General features: G+C 40.9%; 1 protein-coding gene across 1 annotated transcript in view; it reads left to right on the forward strand.

Moving 5' to 3' along the window:
* ttpal (tocopherol (alpha) transfer protein-like) overlaps positions 1 to 19,675 on the forward strand; it is a 31,068-nt gene extending 11,393 nt beyond the window's left edge. Inside the window, exons 3-5 of the mRNA XM_048550078.2 lie at positions 109 to 302; positions 12,294 to 12,404; positions 14,997 to 19,675. Of these exons, the coding sequence (XP_048406035.1) occupies positions 109 to 302; positions 12,294 to 12,404; positions 14,997 to 15,275 (584 nt within the window). The 3' untranslated portion in view covers positions 15,276 to 19,675. The remainder of the gene's footprint in view (positions 1 to 108; positions 303 to 12,293; positions 12,405 to 14,996) is intronic.
* Positions 19,676 to 20,819: the final 1,144 nt, after the last annotated feature.

A 20,819-nucleotide genomic window follows, 5' to 3' on the forward strand; every position in this document is an offset into this window, starting at 1 on the left:
AGGTTTCTCAGGTGATTGTATTGGCTAAATAAAAACAACGTTGTATTTTTAGGTATAATTTTGAAAATACTTCAACACATAACTACTACATATTTCTTTATATTGTAGGAAAATGGAAAATTGGTGATTATCCCATTACAGAAAACATTCGTGCCATTTATATAACGTTAGAGAAGCTTGTCCGAGCAGAAGAAAATCAGGTGAATGGAATTGTAATCCTTGCAGACTACAGTGGAGTTACCTTGGCCCAAGCTGCACAACTTGGTCCATTCATGGCCAAAAAGGTCATTGGAATCCTTCAGGTAAATATAAATCTTTCCCCCCAGTTATAAACAGAGCTGCTATACATCCTGGTGTGCCTCACCCATGGAACTTTATATTTTTTCTTTCTCTGTCAAAACAACATAATAGCTATCTTAAGAAATTGAGTCACAAAGTCATTAAATTGCACCACTACAATTCAATAGCAATTTGAATCTAAAATATGTTTTACACCAAAGATGCTGTTCCTTTTTCTTATTTAAATTCCATCAAAGTTCAATGCAAAACATTCTGAATGAATGCAATATTCAGTGTTATTCCTGGCAAACGTGCAACTTATAGCACAATTTAAATCCACGTAGTCCTAAAATTAAAAATAAATAATTTACCCTTATTGTTGCTATGTTTTCTATAATTATCCACTTCCATGTCTTTCAGTGTGGACTATTAAATAAGGCTATCAATTTGTTTTCTGTCTTTTTAAGTCAGTGTCCCTGATTTATGCTTTATTGTTATTGCAAACAATTTGTTAGGATTCAATTTATTTGCACCACCTAGAATAGAGTAACTCCTCTTCGGTATCTTTTCTCCAGTGCAAATATTCATGGTTTATTTAATAACTCCTTGCATCTCAAGTGTCCTTTAGTGAATTAATCCCCTCTTAGGTCTCTCCTTGTTTCCCACACAATGTAGGCTCTGAGTGTTTTTAGTCTCATAATAGGAAAAAGTCAGGAGATTGCTACTAAATTGAAATGCTTATAGAGCCAGTGTAATCATGAAGAGCTGAATGGCTTCCTGCACTGCAACAGTTTTGTAATTCCTATTCTTTTTTTTTCAGTCCAATCTTAAAAAAATGTCAAATCTTCTTTCTGACATCAACTTCCTTTACCACCACATAATTGTTATATATGTTGGGTCTAGTCTGTTTGCTCACTGGTGTAATTTCTTTAACCATTTATGACAGAAAAGTCAAAGATCATTTCCAGAGAATTCTAGTGCTGCTTCTGTGATAGATCTCACAATTTATTCTTGGTGAATTTTAGCTACGTGTGGATTACGTTTAATGTTTGACACCATCCCCTTATTTAATTAAAAGTTTCGACCTTAACCTTTGCATTATAAATCATTATAATAATGTCACATTTTTCTTCACAGTGTTACATTCATCTCGCTTAGACTGTATCTTACACATGTTTTAATTCTCAAAACCTAAATTGCTTTTTCTATGCAAAGAACAGTTTGCATCACTGTAAATTCACCTCATCCTGTCTGCCACATACTCCACTCCCCTTCTGATGTATGTACTCATTTTATCAAGTTCCTCGACATGTATGTTACCAATACGAGAACATACGACATGGAAGCAGGAATAAACCTCATTGCCTATCAAACCTGTTCTAATACAGCATATGCATTTCAGTATAATCAGGAATAATCATCTACCTCAACCGCATTTTTGCACCCACGCCCCATGGCTGTTCATCACATATTTGATCAAAATTCTGTCAACATCAGCCTGAAACATACTGAACAATAGAATAGCCACAATTCTTTGCAATATAAAATTCCAAGGATTCATAGCCCTCTGAGCGAAGAAATTTGTCACCTTGGTTCTAAATGTTTATTTAGCCACTTATCCTCAAATTCTGTTTCAATGTTCCAGATTCCCAAACTCTGTCTATTTTGTCAAGGCCATTCAAAATCTTACCTGCTTTAGTGAAATCACCACCGATTCTTCAAAACCGTGGAAACTATAGGCCCAATTTACTCAACCTCCCTATCAGAAACCAATCTAGTAAGCTTTTATACTGTGTCACCTCATGCATGTATATCTTTCCTTAAATTTGGAGACCAAACTGCATACAATCCAGATGTGGGCTCACCAAAGCTCTGTACAATTTTAGCAGCACTTCCTCATTCTTGTCCTCCAATCACAATGTAATAAAGGCGAACATACTGCTTGCCTTTCTAATTGCTTGTTGTACCTGAATGCTATTTTTCTGTCTTTCTGTATGAGTAACACCCAAGTCTCTATTTCACACCTCTTAAAAATATTCTGCTTTTCCATTCTTTAAGTCCTAAGTGAACATCCCCATATTATTATTCTATCTGCCATTCTCGTGGACTGAAATTTAACAAAAATCGGCTGCCAATTTTGGCCTTTTTCCTTTCTCTGTGAGTCCTAGCAAGGCTTTTCGTGCTATTCCCTGAGACTCACTTCATCTTCCTCTCACCAGATGTGAAAGTACTCGCCTCTGCTGGTACTTCCAAGGACACTGGGTGCTGTCATCATTCATAGAGCTCAGCATGCAACAGATCAAATGCAGCCAGCCTGGAGGTGTCCTTCATTTTACAAGTAGTGAGAAGGCAACCAGAAACAAATACATCTCAGCAATGGTCCCTCTAAGCTGTGCCCCACTTCACTGTTCTGCGCATGGCAATTGGCATCAGCACACTGATCGTGGCATTGACCTTCGGTTCCAGAAGTCACTACTGCACACAGGCTTCAGAGGCCCACACAGATAGAAAAAAAATTAGAGGGAGCAGTGCTTCTCAGGGCACATTGGTGGCACGTCATTAAAAATACAAGTGTACATTTTGTAATGTACTGCTATTTGAGAACAAGCTGTACAGGTTGCTGCGATAACAAAGTGTAGAGCTAGATGAACACAGCAGGCCAAGCAGCATCTTAAGAGCACAAAAGCTGATGTTTCTGGCCTAGACTGTTCATCAGAAAAGGTCCAGGCCCGAAACGTCGGCCTTTGTGCTCCTAAGATGCTGCTTGGCCTGCTGTGTTCATCCAGCTCAACACTTTATCTTGGATTCTCCAGCATCTCAGTTCCCATTATCTCTGTACAGGTTGCCTGTTCTTGCCCTCATCCCACCTTGAAAGCCTGCCTAAGGGCATTTTCCCCCAATGCCGACTGTAGCCTATAGCTTGGTCACATCAACCACTGAGTTGCACAGTCTCCCTGTCAAGATCAAGATGACACTCCTTTCACCTTCCAAAGTAACATGTTCCACCAGCTCACTGTCATCTCCCTTCCATGTTGAGTTGTTCCTTGACAAATATTGTCCCATCTGCACGCCAGCATGCTACCTCCAATCCCCTCAACTGTCTTGTCTAACTTCCCTACACAGCAGTGACCCCTGACACCCAGGACTAACTGTGGCCTACCCCTCTGACCAACTTGGATGGACAGCCCTGGCCTTTTCTGCACCTGGTTAATTGGTCCCTTTCCTTTAGTGTATTGTCTTATCTTAGGAGTATAATCAGCATATAATCAGCTGCTACTTGAGGCCGACATTTTTTTTTCTGTCCAAACAACAAAACCATGAGATATTTCACAGATCTGCACTCTTCAGGGATCTAGTATAGGCACAGGGTAGCTCACGTAATTGTGAGTTTATTTTTTCATGTTGCTATCTCTGGACTTCTAGCTACAGCACTACTCGCTTGCTATTTTTTTCACCATTCTTCCAGTGGCTTCTGATTCTTTCATTAGAGTAACACAGCCTTAAAAATTAATGTGTTGCAACATACAAATTTAACGATTGTATTAAATATGCAATTAAGTGCATGATATTCACCTTTTGTAAACCTTGACCCTAAAGGAGTAAAGAACCTACAAATTTACTAGTTGGGAACAGGCATAGGCCATTCGGCTTCGCAAGTTGGACAGTGGCTCAGTGGTTAGCACTGCTACCTCACAGCGCCAGGGACCCAGTTTCAATTCCACTGTCGGGTGACTGTGTCTGTGTGGAGTTTGCACATTCTCCCTGTGACTGCGTGGGTTTCCTCCTGGTGCTCCGGTTTCCTCCCCCAGTCCAAAGATGTGGAGGCTTGCTGTATTGGCCATGCTAAATTGCTCGTTGTGTTTAGGGATGTGTAGATTAGGTGTGATCTAGAGGGATGGGTCTGGGTGGGATGCTTTGAGGGTAGGTTGGGCCAAAGGGCTTGTTTCCACACTGTAGGGATCTATGATCAATGAAGCCTGTTCTGCTATTTATAATATTGTGGCTGATCTGATTGTGTCCTTCATCCACTTTCCACAAAGGTAGCTATAATTTGCATTTAATTGCATATTCAAGAGTGTCATTAAATTTGTATGTGGCAACTCATCAATTTTTAAAGCTGTGTTACGTTATTTTTACTCTCGACCTTTCAATACCTTTGGAAATCAAGCCTGTTTGAAATGTATTTTTATATTTGTGAAAGTTGTAAGTGTTTTTGATCATATTTGAAAGGGACTTTGAAGAGTTTGCATCAATTGTAAAAGGAATAATAAATTATGCCCTGTGTGACCTGCTGACCTTTGACAAGGAAGTCCTACCAACAAGAAGGAAGTTGACATATGAAGACCACGTGTCAGACACAAAGGAAAGATGCAGACAAAGGAAAGCTGTCCCAGAGGGGTGAAAAGAGAAAGCTCATTTCGCAGGAGCTGTGTGTGTTTACTTGAACAAACAGTAATGTCAAAGACAGGCAGTTATTAATTGAACAAATTTGCTACTGGTGCTTCAGTTTTGTAAGCTGTTTTAAACCTGGTTAAGGGTATCTACAGCTGTGTGCCATTCAAATTGCATGTCTTCATGGACGATGAATGGAGTACAGTTACCAGTAAACATGACTCAGGAGCTCAATCAATGAATGAGGAACATAGAACATAGACCATTACAGCACAGTACAGGCCCTTTGGCCCTCGATGTTGCGCCGACCTGTGAAACCAATCTGAAGCCCATCTAACCTACACTAGTCCATTATCATCCATATGTTTATCCAATAACCATTTAAGTGCCCTTAAAGTTGGCGAGTCTACTGGTGTTGCAGGCAGGGAATTCCTCACCCTTACTACTCTCTAAGTACAGAACCTACCTCTGACATCCGTCCTGTATCTATTACCCCTCAATTTAAAGCTGTGTCCCCTCGAGTAGAGAAATCCTGTGTAGCAGACAGTAAACTAAAAATTGGAACTGCATGTGGTACCAAAAGCCTGCAGTAAATTATGTGAATACTTGTGGATTTGTAAGATATATTTGTTTGTTTTGTCTTATGAATGCCACAGGGGATCATAATGCCAGAAGTTTCTTAAGGTGAGTTTTTTTTTTATTCTTCTGTGGGACGTGGATGTTGCCCATCCTTGAGAAGGTGGTGGTCTGCTGTCTTCTTGAACTGCTGCAGTCCAGTGCTGTAGGTTTATCCACGATGCCCTTAGGGAGGGAATTCCAGGATCTTGACCCAAGGAATAGTAACATATTTCTAAGTCAGGATGGCGAGTGGCTAGGAGGGGAATGTGCAGGTGATTGTGCTCCCATGTATCTGCTACCCTCATCCTTCCAGATGAAGTGGTCATTGGTTTGGAAGGTGCTGTCTGAGGTTCTTTTGGTAAATTCTACAGTACATCTTGTGGATAGTACACACAGCAGCTACTGTGCATCACTGATGGAGGGAGTGGATATTTGTGGATGTGGTGCCAATGAAGTGGGCTGCTTTGTCCTGGATAGTATCCATCTTCTTGTGTTGTTTGGAGCTGCATCCATCCAGACAAGTGGGGAGTTTTCCATCACACCCCTGATGTGTGCTTTGTTAGATGCTGGACAGGCTTTGGGTAGCCTGGAGGTAAGTTATGTGGCACAATATTCGTAGATTCTGACCTGCTCTTGTAGTCACTCTGTTTATGTAGCAAGTCCAGTTGAGTTTCTGGCCAATGGTATCCCAAGTATTTTGACAGTGGGGTCTCTGATAGTAATACCATCGAATGTCAAGGGGTGGTCATTATATTGTCTCTTATTGGAGGTGATCATTGCCTGGGCATTTGTGTGGCATGAATGCTACTTGCCACTTGTCAGCCCAAGCCTGGGTATAGTCCAGATCTTAGATAATAAAGTGTGAAGCTGGATGACCACAGCAGGCCAAGCAGCATCTCAGGAGCACAAAAGCTGACGTTTCGGGCCTAGACCCTTCATCAGAGAGGGGGATGGGGTGAGGGTTCTGGAATAAATAGGGAGAGAGGGGCAGGCGGACCGAAGATGGAGAGAAAAGAAGATAGGTGGAGAGGAGAGTATAGGTGGGGAGGTAGGGAGGGGATAGGTCAGTCCAGGGAAGACGGACAGGTCAGGGAGGTGGGATGAGGTTAGTAGGTAGGAAATGGAGGTGCGGCTTGGAGTGGGAGGAAGTGATGGGTGAGAGGAAGAAGAGGTTAGGGAGGCAGAGACAGGCTGGGCTGGTTTTGGGATGCGGTGGGGGGAGGGAAAGAGCTGAGCTGGTTGTGTGTTGCAGTGGGGGGGAGGGGACGAACTGGGCTGGTTTTGGGATGCGGTGGGGGAAGGGGAGATTTTGAAGCTGGTGAAGTCCACATTGATACCATTGGGCTGCAGGGTTCCCAAGCAGAATATGAGTTGCTGTTCCTGCAACCTTCGGGTGGCATCATTGTGGCACTGCAGGAGGCCCATGATGGACATGTCATCTAGAGAATGGGAAGGGGAGTTAAAATGGTTCACGACTGGGAGGTGCAGTTGTTTGTTGTGAACCGAGCGGAGGTGTTCTGCAAAGCTGTCCCCAAGCCTCCGCTTGGTTTCCCCAATGTAGAGGAAGCCACACCGGGTACAATGGATACAGTATACCACATTGGCAGATGTGCAGGTGAACCTCTGCTTAATATGGAAAGTCATCTTGGGGCCTGGGATGGGGGTGAGGGGGGAGGTGTGGGGACAAGTGTAGCAATTACTGCGGTTGCAGGGGAAGATGCCGGGTGTGGTGGGGTTGGAGGGCAGTGTGGAGTGAACAAGGGAGTCACGGAGAGAGTGGCCTCTCCGGAAATCAGACAAGGGTGGGGATGGAAAAATGTCTTGGGTGGTGGGGTCAGATTGTAGATGGCGGAAGTGTCGGAGGATGATGCATTGTATCCGGAGGTTGGTGGGGTGATGTGTGAGAACGAGGGGGATCCTCTTTGGGCAGTTGTGGTGAGGGCGGGTGTGAGGGATGTGTTGCGGGAAATGCGGGAGACGCGGTCAAGGGTGTTCTCAACCACTGTGGGGGGAAAGTTGCGGTCCTTGAAGAACTTGGACATCTGGGATGTGCGGGAGTGGAATGCCTCATCGTGGGAGCAGATGCGGCGGAGGCGGAGGAATTGGGAATAGGGGAAGGAATTTTTGCAGGAGGGTGGGTGGGAGGAGGTGTATTCTAGGTAGCTGTGGGAGTCAGTGGGCTTGAAATGGACATCGGTTACATGCTGGTTGCCTGAGATGGAGATTGAGAGGTCCAGGAAGGTGAGGGATGTGCTGGAGATGGCCCAGGTGAACTGAAAGTTGGGTGGAAGGTGTTGGTGAAGTGGATGAACTGTTCGAGCTCCTCTGGGGAGCAAGAGGCGGCGCTGATACAGTCATCAATGTAACGGGGGAAGAGGTGGGGTTTGGGGCCTGTGTAGGTGTGGAAGAGTGACTGTTCCACGTAACCTACAAAGAGGCAGGCATAGCTGGGGCCCATGCGGGTGCCCATGGCCACCCCGTTCGTCTGTAGGAAGTGGGAGGAATCGAAAGAAAAGTTGTTGAGGGCGAGGATGAGTTCGGCTAGGCGGATGAGGGTGTCGGTGGAGGGGGACTGGTCGGGCCTGTGGGACAGTAAGAAGCAGAGGGCCTTGAGGCCATCTGCATGCAGAATACAGGTGTACAGGGACTGGACGTCCATGGTGAAAATGAGGTGTTGGGGTCCAGGGAATTGGAAGTTCTGGAGGAGGTGGAGGGCGTGGGTGGTGTCACGGACGTAGGTGGGGAGTTCCTGGACCAAAGGGGAGAAAATGGAGCCCAGATAGGTAGAGATGAGTTCGGTGGGGCAGGAACAGGCTGAGACAATGGGTCGACCGGGGCAGGCAGGTTTGTGGATTTTGGGAAGGAGATAGAAATGGGCCATGCGGGGTTGGGGAATAATAAGGTTGGAGGCTGTGGGTGGGAGGTCCCCTGAGGTGATGAGATCATGAATGGTGATGGAGATGATGGTTTGGTGCTCACGGGTGGGGTCATGATCAAGGTGGCGGTAGGAGGAGGTGTCGGAGAGTTGGCGTTTGGCCTCGGCGATGTAGAGGTCAGTGCGCCATACTACCACTGCGCCACCCTTGTCTGCGGGTTTGATGGTGAGGTTGGGGTTGGAGCGGAGGGAGCGGAGGGCTGCCCGTTCTGCAGGGGAGAGGTTGGAGTGGGTGAGAGGGTTGGAGAGGTTGAGGCAGTTGATGTCTCGACGGCAGTTAGAGATGAAGAGGTCGAGGGAGGGTAGGAGGCCTGGGGGTGGTGTCCAGGAGGAAGACTTGTGTTGGAAGCGGGTGAAGGGGTCAGTGGAGGGAGGGTTATGTTCCCGGTTGAAGAAGTAAGCGTGGAGGCAAAGGCGGCGGAAAAACTGCTCTATGTCCAAACATGACTGGTATTCGTTGATGTGTGGTTGTAGGGGGACAAAGGTGAGCCCCTTGCTTAGGACTGACCGTTTGTCCTCAGTCAGTGGGAGGTCTGTGGGGATGTTGAAGATTCGGCAGGGCTCAGTGTGGCTGTCTCCTCTGGGGTTCCGTCAGCATCAGCCGTGGGCGGGGTTCCGTCGGCCGTGGGCGGGGTTCCGTCCGAGTGGGAGGAACGGGGTGGGCGGCAGCAGCAGCAGTGAGGGTGGTGTGCGTGGTGTGGTAACTGGAAGTGTAGGCGGTGACTGCAGCAGCGGTTCCGGAAGTGGTGTGTCTGGTGGTGGCAGATGTGACATCATCGGTGGTGTCTCCGGCCGTGTCCTCGTGTCCAATGGCGGCGGGTGCATGGTGGGGGAGGGGCAGGGACAGGCTGGGGATTTGGGAGGTGCAGGAATCCTCTTGTGGGTGGCAGGAGCCAGTGAGTTTGTCGTACTTCCGATTTTTGGTGTCCAGTATCTCAGAGGATGGTAGATTGATTTGGAGCCAATGTGTTTGTTGATGGAGTTCCAGTTGGAATGCCATGCTTCTACGAATTCTCGTGCGTGTCTCTGTTTGGCTTGTCCTAGGATGGATGTGTCGTCCCAATCAAATTGGTGTCCTTCCTCATTTGTATGTAAGGTTATGTATAGATGAGGAAGGACACCAATTTGAATGGGACAACACATCCATTCTAGGACAAGCCAAACAGAGATTCGCATGAGAATTCCTAGAAGCATGACATTCCAACCAGAACTCCATCAACAAACACACTGATTTGGAGCCAATCTACCATCCTCTGAGAAAAAGAACAGGAAATGACATCACCAATGCAGGAAATGACATCACCAACCCAAGGAAACCTAAACAGATAAATAGAAAGCGGGACATAACACCAGTGCTTCGCTCACTGATGATGTTACCTAGAATGGTGACGAAACATCTGAAAACTAACCTTCCAGCTCAGCGAGCAAACTCACATCCAGAACCTCAACCTGAGCTACAAATCTTCTCAAAACTCACTAATTAGATAAATTGCAGTTGAATGATAATACCACACCACTTGGCCACTGCTTCCCCATATTTGATATCAGTTGTAATAGTGTCACCTTCCAGATCTTATTTTTATTGCTGTCGAGCCATGTTGTTGGCTGAAGCTCGGCATTTGGCTTTTCAAATGTTGACGATGCTTTACAGCAAAGTTGTTGACCTGCAATCAGGATCTGACTACTGTGTTAGTTTCATCTGATTAATGTCTGTTTGATTAACAGAGCTTTGATCCAATAAGAATAAAAGCAAAACCAGACAGGAGAAAGTTTAACAGGTTTCAATTTCTTCTTTTCTTCTTGTTCTGAAAATCACCAAACAATGATTTCCATGGAAACCACTGCTCATCAGTTTTTGAATGCTGAAAGTACTCACCAAGAACAGTGATTTAAAAGTCTTCAACTGTTATTGATCTAAACTACCTGTTTCTGATTACCTATGACTATTATATAATTAAACAATAACAACATTACAGTACCAAATTCCATTGATTTCAGCTAATTTTCCTCTGGCTATAAAATAAATCTTCCAAAATCCTTGCAGGATCGTAAGTATAAAATGTAAATTTCTATCAGATTGGCAGGAGCAGTCATGAGGAAGTATTCATATAGCGTGTTTGGGACAGTTTCCTAGAACAATGTGTTATGGATCAAACCAGTGATCAGGGTATTTTAGATCTGGTGATGGGTAATAAGCTAGGTTCAACAAGTGATAGAGTAAAAGATTCTGTAGGAAACAGTGACAGTGATAGAATTTAGCATTCAATTTGAGAGGGAAGAACTTGGTTTGGAAACAACTGTGCTAAATTTAAACAAGACAAAGGAATGATGGAAGAACTAGCGGGAGTGGACTAGGAAAGGAGTTTAGCAGCAAAGATGGTTGAGAAACAATGCCAAATGTTAAAGAAAACAGTTTCTGGCTCAGCACAAAGATATAATCCAGTGAGGAAGAAGGGTCTAAGCAAACCATAATTAACCAGTTCAGGATAATATCAAATTGAAAGAAAAAATATATAATGTGACAAAAATTAGTAGTAAGCCAGAATGATTGGGAAGTATTAAAAACCAATGAAAGATTATCAAAAAATTAATAACAAGGGAGAAGATAAACTTGGAAGCTGAAATTCAAACAATTCTTACAGGAGGTAGCAAGCAGAATAGGGAAGCAGTGGGTGTAATAAATTTGGATTTTCAGAAGGCATTTGATAATATACCACACATTAGAATACTTAGTAGATAAGAGCCCTTGGTGCTGGAAGTAACATATTTGTATTGCCAGAGAATAGGCTCACTAATAGAAGACAGAGTTGGGAAAATGGGGGCATTTTCAGTCCGGCAACCTGTAATTAGTTGAGTGCCGAATGGATCAGTGCTCGGGCCACAGTTATTTACAATATATTTTAATGACTTGGATGAGGAAATTGAATACAGTATAACCAAGTTTTCAGATGACACAAAAATAAGTGGAAATGCAAGCAGAGAGGATGGGAGAGTGTGCAGGGGGATATAGACAGGTTAAACAAATGGGCAAAAACTTGGCAGATGGAATATTATGAGAAATGTAAAGTTATGCTTTTTCAGGAAGATTGTCCGAACTGAACATTATTTAAATGGGTAAGACTGCAGAAAGCTACAGAACGAGAAGGATTTGGGAGTCCTTATGAATGAATTACAAAAAGCTAGTACCCAAGTTCAAGCAGGTAATAGGGAAAGCATGGAACGTTGGCTTTTAATTTATAGGGAATGGAGAATAAGGGGAAGGTTGTGCTAAAATTACACAGCTGAAAAACTATGAACAGTTTTGTGCCCCTTATCTAATGAAAGATAGACTGACATTGAAGGCATTCCATAGAAGATTCACAAGGCTGATATTGGGAATGAAGGGACTATCTTATGAAGAGAGGTTGATAATTATTCATAAGGGACTTGACAGGGTAGATGCAGAGGGTTTGTTTCCCCTTGTGGAAGAGTTTGGGACTGGAGGACATAATCTCAGAAAAGTGATTGTACATTGATGATAGGGATGAGGAATTTCCTGAGGGTAGTGAACCAGTGGAGTCTTTACCACAGGGCTGTCAAAGCTGTATCATTAAATATATTCAAGGTGGAAAGATTTTTAATCAGTAAGAGTTTTGACAAAAATACAGGCAAACGCAATAAGGATTATCAGGTCAGACATGATCTCATTGAGTGAAAGAGCAGAGTCCATGGACTGAATGGCTTACTTCTTCTACATTTAATGGTCTTATGATCTAAAATGTCTGTTCAATTGTAAACAAATAAATGATTATTGCACAAGTGAACGTCAAAGAAATGTAGATGGTCAATAAGTATATACTCTATACATGAAATATTTGTATTTTATATTGTTTTGTGAACTCTGGAAAATCGTCTGGTGCTTTATAATTTTTTTGGGTTGCATGTGCAGTGCTCTTAATCTATCATTCCAATAAAACTTTGCTAAACGTGATAAATGAATCAGAAATTGTGTTCATTTGCTACCTTTCTTAACCGTCGTACATTGTCGTAGCTATATGCAAGTACTAACCTTTTTCACTTCTCTTCATAGGATGGATTTCCAATGAGAATAAAAACTGTCAATGTCATCAATGAACCCATAATTTTTAAGGGCATTTTTGCTATCATAAAACCTTTTCTAAAGGAGAAGATGACAGAAAGGGTATGTACTTTAAATAGTTTTCTTGGCACGTTATGGCACACATTAAATTGTACAATTGTGTAGTAATGTAGAATTACTCAGTGTAGAGCTGTTGATTGCTGTGTATGTCTGAAAATAATTTAGAACTTTGCTCCACATCACGTTTTAAGCTTACAAAACATACAGCATACCACATTATTCAGCATTTTATATAATGTTTTAATCGACTTCTACATCTGTAAATCAAAATATCTCCACATCTGGATTTGTTATATTTCATTGTATTTTCTTAATTCTGGAGAATGCTGTACCTGGTGATGTTGCTTTGCACTTTTCCGGTAGCTTTTTATGTACTGTATTCTACTTCTAAACTGCCTGGAATCTTTAGAAAGTAGGGTTTACATGTGTCAGTCTCAAACGTCTTAGACTACACTTGAATTCATATTCGTTTCCAATAAAGGAGCAAATTGTAATAAATCAAATTTATTTTATAACTAAATTGCAGATGGTAAATGAGGCTTACACAAATTAACATTTTCATGTGTTCTGTCAGATTTTTTTCTTTACAACAAAAACAATGAGTGCTGAAGAAGTTCAACATGTCTGGCAGCATCTCTATATATGGAGAGAAACTGAATTAATGGTTCTAGTCCAGTGACCATTCATCAGAATTGAAGGCAGTTCAGCTCTGATATATGTACTGATTATAGGAATGGGTTTGGGGAAGAAGTGAATGAATGAGTCATGATGCTAAGAGAGAGAAGGGAAAGGCAAACCAAGGGCATGCTCATGATTGTCGAGAAGGAGATAAATGCTGTTTAGGATGCACACAAGAAGTGTGAATAGTTGAAAATGGATTGGTTTTGCTGTGTGAAGATACTATGGCTTTAAGGGGTGTGTTTTGTCCTGGGTTTTTACGGAGAAATGTTGAGACAGAGGTACCGAATAGTCTGCTCAAAGCCACTAAAGTACGTAGCTTGTGAGGCCTTTTTTTAAAAATTTGAAACAATAGCAGCAGCCTTAATGGGTGTGGTCAAGCTCCCACAGAGCCAGGATTTTTAGTTTTAGCATTCAGCAGTTGCTGGGATCTTGAAGCTGGATGTGGAAGCTCTTATTCCTCTCTCTACCAGAAGCTGATTTCTCTTCCTGTTGCTAGAATTGCATATGAAACAGTCTATTGTACTGAAATTTCCTTTGCCAAGGGTGTGTTTATGAGATGTTACTTTGTTGGAACAGTTAATTAGTAGTAGTTAATGTATATATTATTTTGTTAAGCATTTTGATAGCTACAGTTAATTTTTTTCTGTATTTTAACTGTAGTTTAACTGTAGTTTGTGCTTAAAGTCATGTAGTGTAACCAATCAAATCACATCTGGAATGCAACGCCTTACACTTACCTTTTAAAATAAGAAAACGTTAGGGTCTAAATTATCTTAATATATTTTGAAGGATATGGTCTGGTCCACAACAGCTGGAACAATCCATATAAAACAGAACCTAGGGATGTGAGAATGGGTAACAAACATAGCGGAGGGTGTTCAAGTTCTGAAATTATTAAACTGAACATTGAACCCTGAAGGCTGTAAAGTGCCTAGGCACAAGATGAGTTAAACTGAATATAGGGTCTTGAAGACTGTAAATATAAATTAACAAAAATACCACCCTTTCCCAGCTACATTCAGTTCTGATGAAGGGTCACTGGATTTGAAAGAGAACTATATTTCTCCACAGAATCTGCCAGATTTGTTGAGTTTCTTCAACATTTTGTCCTTGATTCAGATTTCTTTGTTTTATTTACCTTTGATGTGACTCATTCGTATTAAATCCATGTTGCTGACAGACATTCGGACTTGCATTGCACCCTTGTCAAATAGGGGGTGTTAATATGAGAATTATGACATAACCTTCATAGTATGGCATTAATTTAATTGATCAGTTGTTTTTCTTTGAGATAAATAAGAGATTTCCTGCACAACAGGTCACTAAGATTGCAATTAATCTGCTTCAATGAAAATATTGCTGCCACGTTATTTTCAGATTACTTTCTGAACATTTAGTTAATTGGATAAGCAGACCGTAAGTGTTGGCTCCAGAGTTCTCCTCTGCCCAACCAACTCCTTCACTCCATGTCTAAGTTTAGATCTGCTTGTGTGCTGTAAGTGAGGAAAATTATACGGTCAGAATAAACAAATAAGCATAAGTGGCAACTTGAATACCCATTTCAGCAGATCCCACTGTACAGTTTTGGTCTAACTTGTGATAACTTCAGTCTTTTCTTGATTGTCTGAAACACGTTACAGTGATGTCATCACTCAAGGTTTTTGAATTGGGAAACTACGCTGAGATTGAAGCCAAAAGTCTCATTAGGATGGTAGAATAAGAAAATAAAATACATTTATAGAATAAAGTTCCGTCATTTTAAAAGGTGATGTTTATTCTAGGCACAATGTTTATCATTTCAGACATTTTTATTGCAAGTTGTTATTGGTATGTCTTACCTTTCAAAAGTATTTTGTTACAGATTTAAATTTTACCAATTTAACAATGTTTGAGATTCACATTCAAGTTTTATTTGTACCAAAGATTTGAATATACTTTCCATCCTTTTTATAGTTTGTTCTTCACGGTTCAGATCTAAGCTCACTTCACAAGGATATTCCACCAAATACCCTTCCTCAAGAGTATGGAGGTACAATGGGAAAACTCAACACAGCGGCCTGGATTGAGTCTCTGTTGGCATTTGAGGATGAATTTGTAGCAGAATTTTCTCAGATGCATACACCAGTAGATAATTCACTGGCACAATATGCAGTGGGGGCAAATAGTCAGTCAGGCCAACAGTGTGATGATTCCTTTAGAGGAGTGAGGTCACCATTGTATTACTGTTATTAATAAGACTCTCGTTTGACATTTCTCATGATGTATTTTATTTTGGTGCTGGGGTATTTATTCAAAATAATGGTCTGCTCACTTAAAATACTCTACAGTTTCTTCAGTGTCTAAAATTGTATTGGCAGAAATGTCTGACTTTTACTTCCCTATTTAAAGAAAATGAATATATATTCTTGATCGATGGCAGTAATTTTAAAGACAGTGGCAGGCAGTTTCAAGGTTTTTGATAAATTAGTTAAAAGCTCGACTGTTAGCCTGTCAAAAATGTGCCAATCTGAACGTTAGCATGACAGCAGGCAGATCAGACATTGATCTTGAACTGGCAACACCATAAACAGGGATATTTGGTTCCTAGCCTGAATATTACTCAACTGTATAGAGAGATCAAGGCCTAATTTTTAAGTGAAAATACTGGTGTCTTAACGTAAACCTTTTGGATATTGACAAGATAGTCACATAATTTATACTGTTCAGCATCTGCAATGGTCGTCATCTGGCACTGCTGGGTATTGCAGAATAACAGAGCCAAAGTAAATGTTATCATTCAAACCATTAACTGCACACTTTGATATTGAAATGGTGCTGTGAGCCTTAAAGGGACGAGGGAAAGAACAGTTTATAAACAACTGCCTGAAGTATACCGTAAACAACATACAAAGAATGACAGAGAGATAGTAAGAACTGCAGATGTTGGAGTCAGAGATAACAAAGAATGATGGGTTCTTTTTAAATTAAGTTCCAGATATCTCTGTTCATTACATTGTTAAAATATACTTAACTCGATTGGCCAGATGGTTGGTTTGCAGTGTAGAGGTGATGCAAACTTGTGGGTTCAATTCCTGCACTGGCTGATGTTACCACAAAGGATTGCCCTTTGAAATCTCTCACTTGCTTGCTGTGTAGTGACCCTCAGGTTAAACTATCACCAGTCCCCTCTCTGTAATGAGACAGCGGACCCATGTTTCGGTAAGACTATGGTGACTTTTATGTTGTAACAGAAGTACTTTTACTGTGGGTTTCAGATATGATTTGATATTTTTTTGCAAAGAAAGCACAGGCAATTCACACTTTGCACATTTCAGTTAGTTCTACTAATAAGAAGTTAGCATATAATGATATGCTCCCATTCTGCTAACATATGTAGAATTTCAGCTGAGTCAAGTTGTTAGATTTCTCACACTCGCTTCTCTTTAAAAAGCAGCATTTATTAAAAAGCATCAGGATCAAATATTGACTATGTAACACTGTAATTGGTCAACACAGCTGTACAGATACCCAATGTGCACCATTTGTAAAAAACTGATTTAAAAAACCATTCCACTAATATTGTCAACATTAAAAATGTTTGACTTTTGCAGCTATTTTTCTGACGTTAACAGTATTGTGGAATTGTCAAACAGGGATTTAACTGATCTCTGTATATTTTTTTCAGTATTGAATGTGGCATTATAAAGGGCAAATTCCATTGATTGCTCTTGTTTGGAGGACTTTATGAAAAACAAATCCCAAACTATTTAGTGTTTCTCAGTTGCTGAGAGAGACGGGACTAAATGATGCGTCATTGTGTTCAAATGAGAAGTTAGTGTAATTGCACTACTGCAAAATAAAACCAAATTGCAAGGTCTTAATTTTAAAATTATTACCATTATTCATTAAGATCTGCTGTGTGGCTTAATTCTTCTGCAACTATTACTCCATGAAGTAATTTGTATGTCAAAGACCAGCTGTGCTTACCCTACCCTTCAGGGGGTGGGGAAAATAGGGAAAGGTTTAAATGCAGGTCACAACTCCAGCATGAACCTACGTGCAATTCATGGGTCAAATCCATTCTATTATTATGTAATCCTTTCTGTCCCTCCCACTAGTGGAAATAATTAACCTGCCAGCAGGTTGAGAGGAATTTAAAAGTCTGAGCATTTTCTGGCAAGAAAACAATGGATTATCATACATCTATTCCCTGCAATACTGCTGTCTGTAATTATCACAACTTCAGGAGCTGAGCAGGAGAAGAACGATTACTGCCTACAAATGATGGGTAGCCTTGTTGCCAAGAGGCCATTTTTCAACTGGCCTACAGGTCCTCTGCAGCACCGGAAGCATTGCAAATGCCTTGAGCTGTCCTGATTTCATATCACTACAACAGGATCACTTTGATGTACTGCTGCAGATGCCTTGCCTGGGTTGGCTAAAGGCTGCCTGTGGAGGGATTGCCCCTCCACAATGATATTCCAGCTGTGGTCATTTTTAATTTCAAGTATATTAAAGTTGCTCACAGCAGCTCTGTCCAGGGTAGAAGGCTTCCTATTGGTCCTCCAGCTTTTAGAGTGAGCGAGCCAGCCAGCCACCCCAAATTGAACAGCAAACACACACTTTGTGAACACTAACTAGTCAATACAGCTAAAACCAATGTCAGGTTACTGCTTCAAACACTGTGTTGGACTCTGGCGCCGCTTTTAGTCTGGAATGTTGGTGATCCAATCCAACTGCTTCAGTTCAAATTCAGTTTACCAGTTGATTTGACAAACTTTTTGTGATTCCATTATAATGAAACACTGGACTCTCTTTTGAAAATGTTATATTGCATTGTATTTTGCATAATTTGCATTGAAAAACCCTGTTTTGGTTTCAATATCACTGTAGCACTGAGACATACAAGCACTTTGCACAAAAAATTCCAAAGATGCTCAGTTTCTCAAAGCTACAATCTGACTAATATGTAATAGAAACACAAATCTAAACATGATCGATTCATTTAGCATTTAGCAACACTGAGCCAAATAAAATTTAACACTAAAAATAATTGTGTTATTTCAAATCTGTGTAATTCAGGACGCAAATCACAATGCTTTTTATTGACAAAAATAGCATTGTGACATTTCGATGTAGATTTTCAGAAGTCAGTCAATTGTGGGCCTTTAAACAATCAAGTTGGCAACTCTGGATTGCTTGTCTGACTCAGTGGTGTTGAATTGCTTTCCAGAGTCAGGTCTGATTGTTTTGGCAGGGGAGAAAGAACTGTGTTTAAAAAGTTAAGGCTGCCATCTCCCAAAGGTGGAAAGGATCTTAAGATTTTAAACTGATTGGCATGATTTGTACATAACCAAGGCAGTTGTGCAAAAAGGTTGCTGTCTGGTGGGTGGGAGAGCTATTTCAGCCAACACCAAACCAGATAGGCCACAGGAGACCAGAGTGTAGGAATGGAATCTATGATCTTTTCTGTAGAGTTCTGAGGAGAATGTTTGCTTCTCCTGAACTTAGAAAGATTTCATTTACTATGGCTGCTGTCAGGATGACTAGCGCCTCCAACCTGCTTCAATGCTACTGGAAGACCACAGTAATGCTCCTAACTCTGGCTCAGGTAAAAGATAATTGGTGACAGTGGGATCAGGGTCTCTTCTGGTACATTGGTAGTGACTACATCTGGGCAAAAGCATCCAAGTTCAAGTTGCACATGTTCCAAGAGATCTCCCATGACATGTCTGAACAGATCAATTAGTTGTGTTGGAGTTGGTAAGCAGGCTCCCTGTTCCTCATCTGATGTTTCACTGGGCAGGACAATTTAAATTGATACCTCAGCTGTTTGATTCTGTAGAGCAATCAACATCTTTTTGACATTCCATCACAATTACTTTGTGCCAAATCAGCTGTTTTGGAATTACTATTGTCTTACTGTAACTCAAATCTGGAGGGCAAACACGTAAAATATTATTTTTCAAAGAGTATTTCACATTTTTTGCTTAAAGCTTACTGTATTGTTTTCTTCTGTGCGACAAGTCTGTCAAGTATTTAAAATTGCAAGTTATTTTTTAATGGAGTTATGAAAAGGATGTATAATATTGCTGACGTACATGATGGGCTATCTTATTAATGAATAGCTCAACCATACCATGTAATTTCCAAGTTTCACTATAATCTGAACTGCACTGAAATGTCAGGAATTAGGCTGTAATTAGCTTGAGTTAACAAGTTGAAAACCAAGGTTGATCTTGGGAAAGAACGCATGTGCACATTGAGTAATAATATTAAAATCAGTTATGACTCCCTGCACCCACAAGTGTTCTAATAATTCAAAAATCTGTAGAACCTGATCCTAGAAAGAGGTCAACAGCATCTTCAGGGAGAACATTGGATTATAAAGAAGAATTTATTTTAATAAATGTTTTATATTTTGTCTTTTGTACCAGAGTTACTTGGCATAAGATAATGTGAACTTATGTTAAATCTTGGGCTAGACAGTTAATTCTGTTTTAAGTCATGTTCACAAAAATATACTCAGATCTAAATGGGCACTTAACGATATAGTTCATTACTACTACTCGGACTTTTCTAAAGTAACCGTTACTCAGAATATTCCACTGTGTTAATTGTTACAACTGGCAATAAAATTTGTTTTGAAAATCTTGAAGTCTTTTTTGGGTGAAGCAAGCAAATATGTAAATAAGCAGCTGGAGGGCAGTCAAGCTTTTCAGCAGTTCAATACAATCATGGCTGATATTTCCAGCTTAAATTTTATTTCGGGAATAGACCAAAAATAGGTTTATCATGGCCTTAAATCTTTTCAGTGATGAAGAATCCCAACCCTCAACAGAATTTCAGAGATGCACAAACCACAGAAAAAGTATATCAACCATTTATCCTGAGACTGTCAGCTATTTTCTAGATACTTCAGTCAGGAAAGCAACCTCTCACTGGCTAGCCTGTCAAGTCCGTCCACCATCTAAAATTCAGAGTAAATAGAATCAATTTATTCAGCCTCATCAGAAAACAACCCTCACATCCCAGGGACCAATCTAAAGTCATAGTCACACAGCATGGAAACAGATCTTTCAGTCCAACTAGTCCACGCCAACCACATTTCCAAACTAAACTAGTCACACTTGTGTTTGGCCCAAATCCCTACAAATGTTTTCTTTAGTGGCTTTATATTTAATAGTCTTGAAAATTTAAGTTTGGAGGATTGTGGATCCCTGGATTGCTTTATTTAAAAAATGTCAATGAAAGGACAAACTTTTTTTTGGAAACAATGTATTTCATGGTAGTCTCCTTTCTTTTGAAAATTGCTTGTTTACAGATGACCCGTCTTTTCTTCTCCCCAAAATAATGACTAATTTTGGTGAATCCTGATTGTCCTCTTGGTGAATAACTAAGACTCCTGATATTTTCCTCAGCAAGCTGTCTCTACCAATACACCAGAGACCAACAGCCACTAGAACGTCTCAAAATTTACCTTTGTTGCCTTCAAATACTTAGATTCGCTAGCCAAAAGTTTGTCATGGCCTATGCATTAATGGGACTAGAAAAAGACAGTACATCCATCCATCCTCAGTCAAAACATAAGCACATACACTCAAGTTAGTTACAGAAAAGCACATCCAATGTACTTCTGCAGTGTTCAAACAAATATTGTGTATATAGAGGGATAAGAGTACAGCACCTGTATTGCATTATCGTAAATACACCATTAAAATGACCCTTTATAAAAAGTTTTGTAGCGTTTAAAGCAATCCAATTGAAGTATGTAATGCCCACTTAAGGAATTCCTAC

Source organism: Stegostoma tigrinum, chromosome 19, assembly GCF_030684315.1.
Source record: "Stegostoma tigrinum isolate sSteTig4 chromosome 19, sSteTig4.hap1, whole genome shotgun sequence".
NCBI classification, from domain to species: Eukaryota; Metazoa; Chordata; class Chondrichthyes; order Orectolobiformes; family Stegostomatidae; genus Stegostoma; species Stegostoma tigrinum.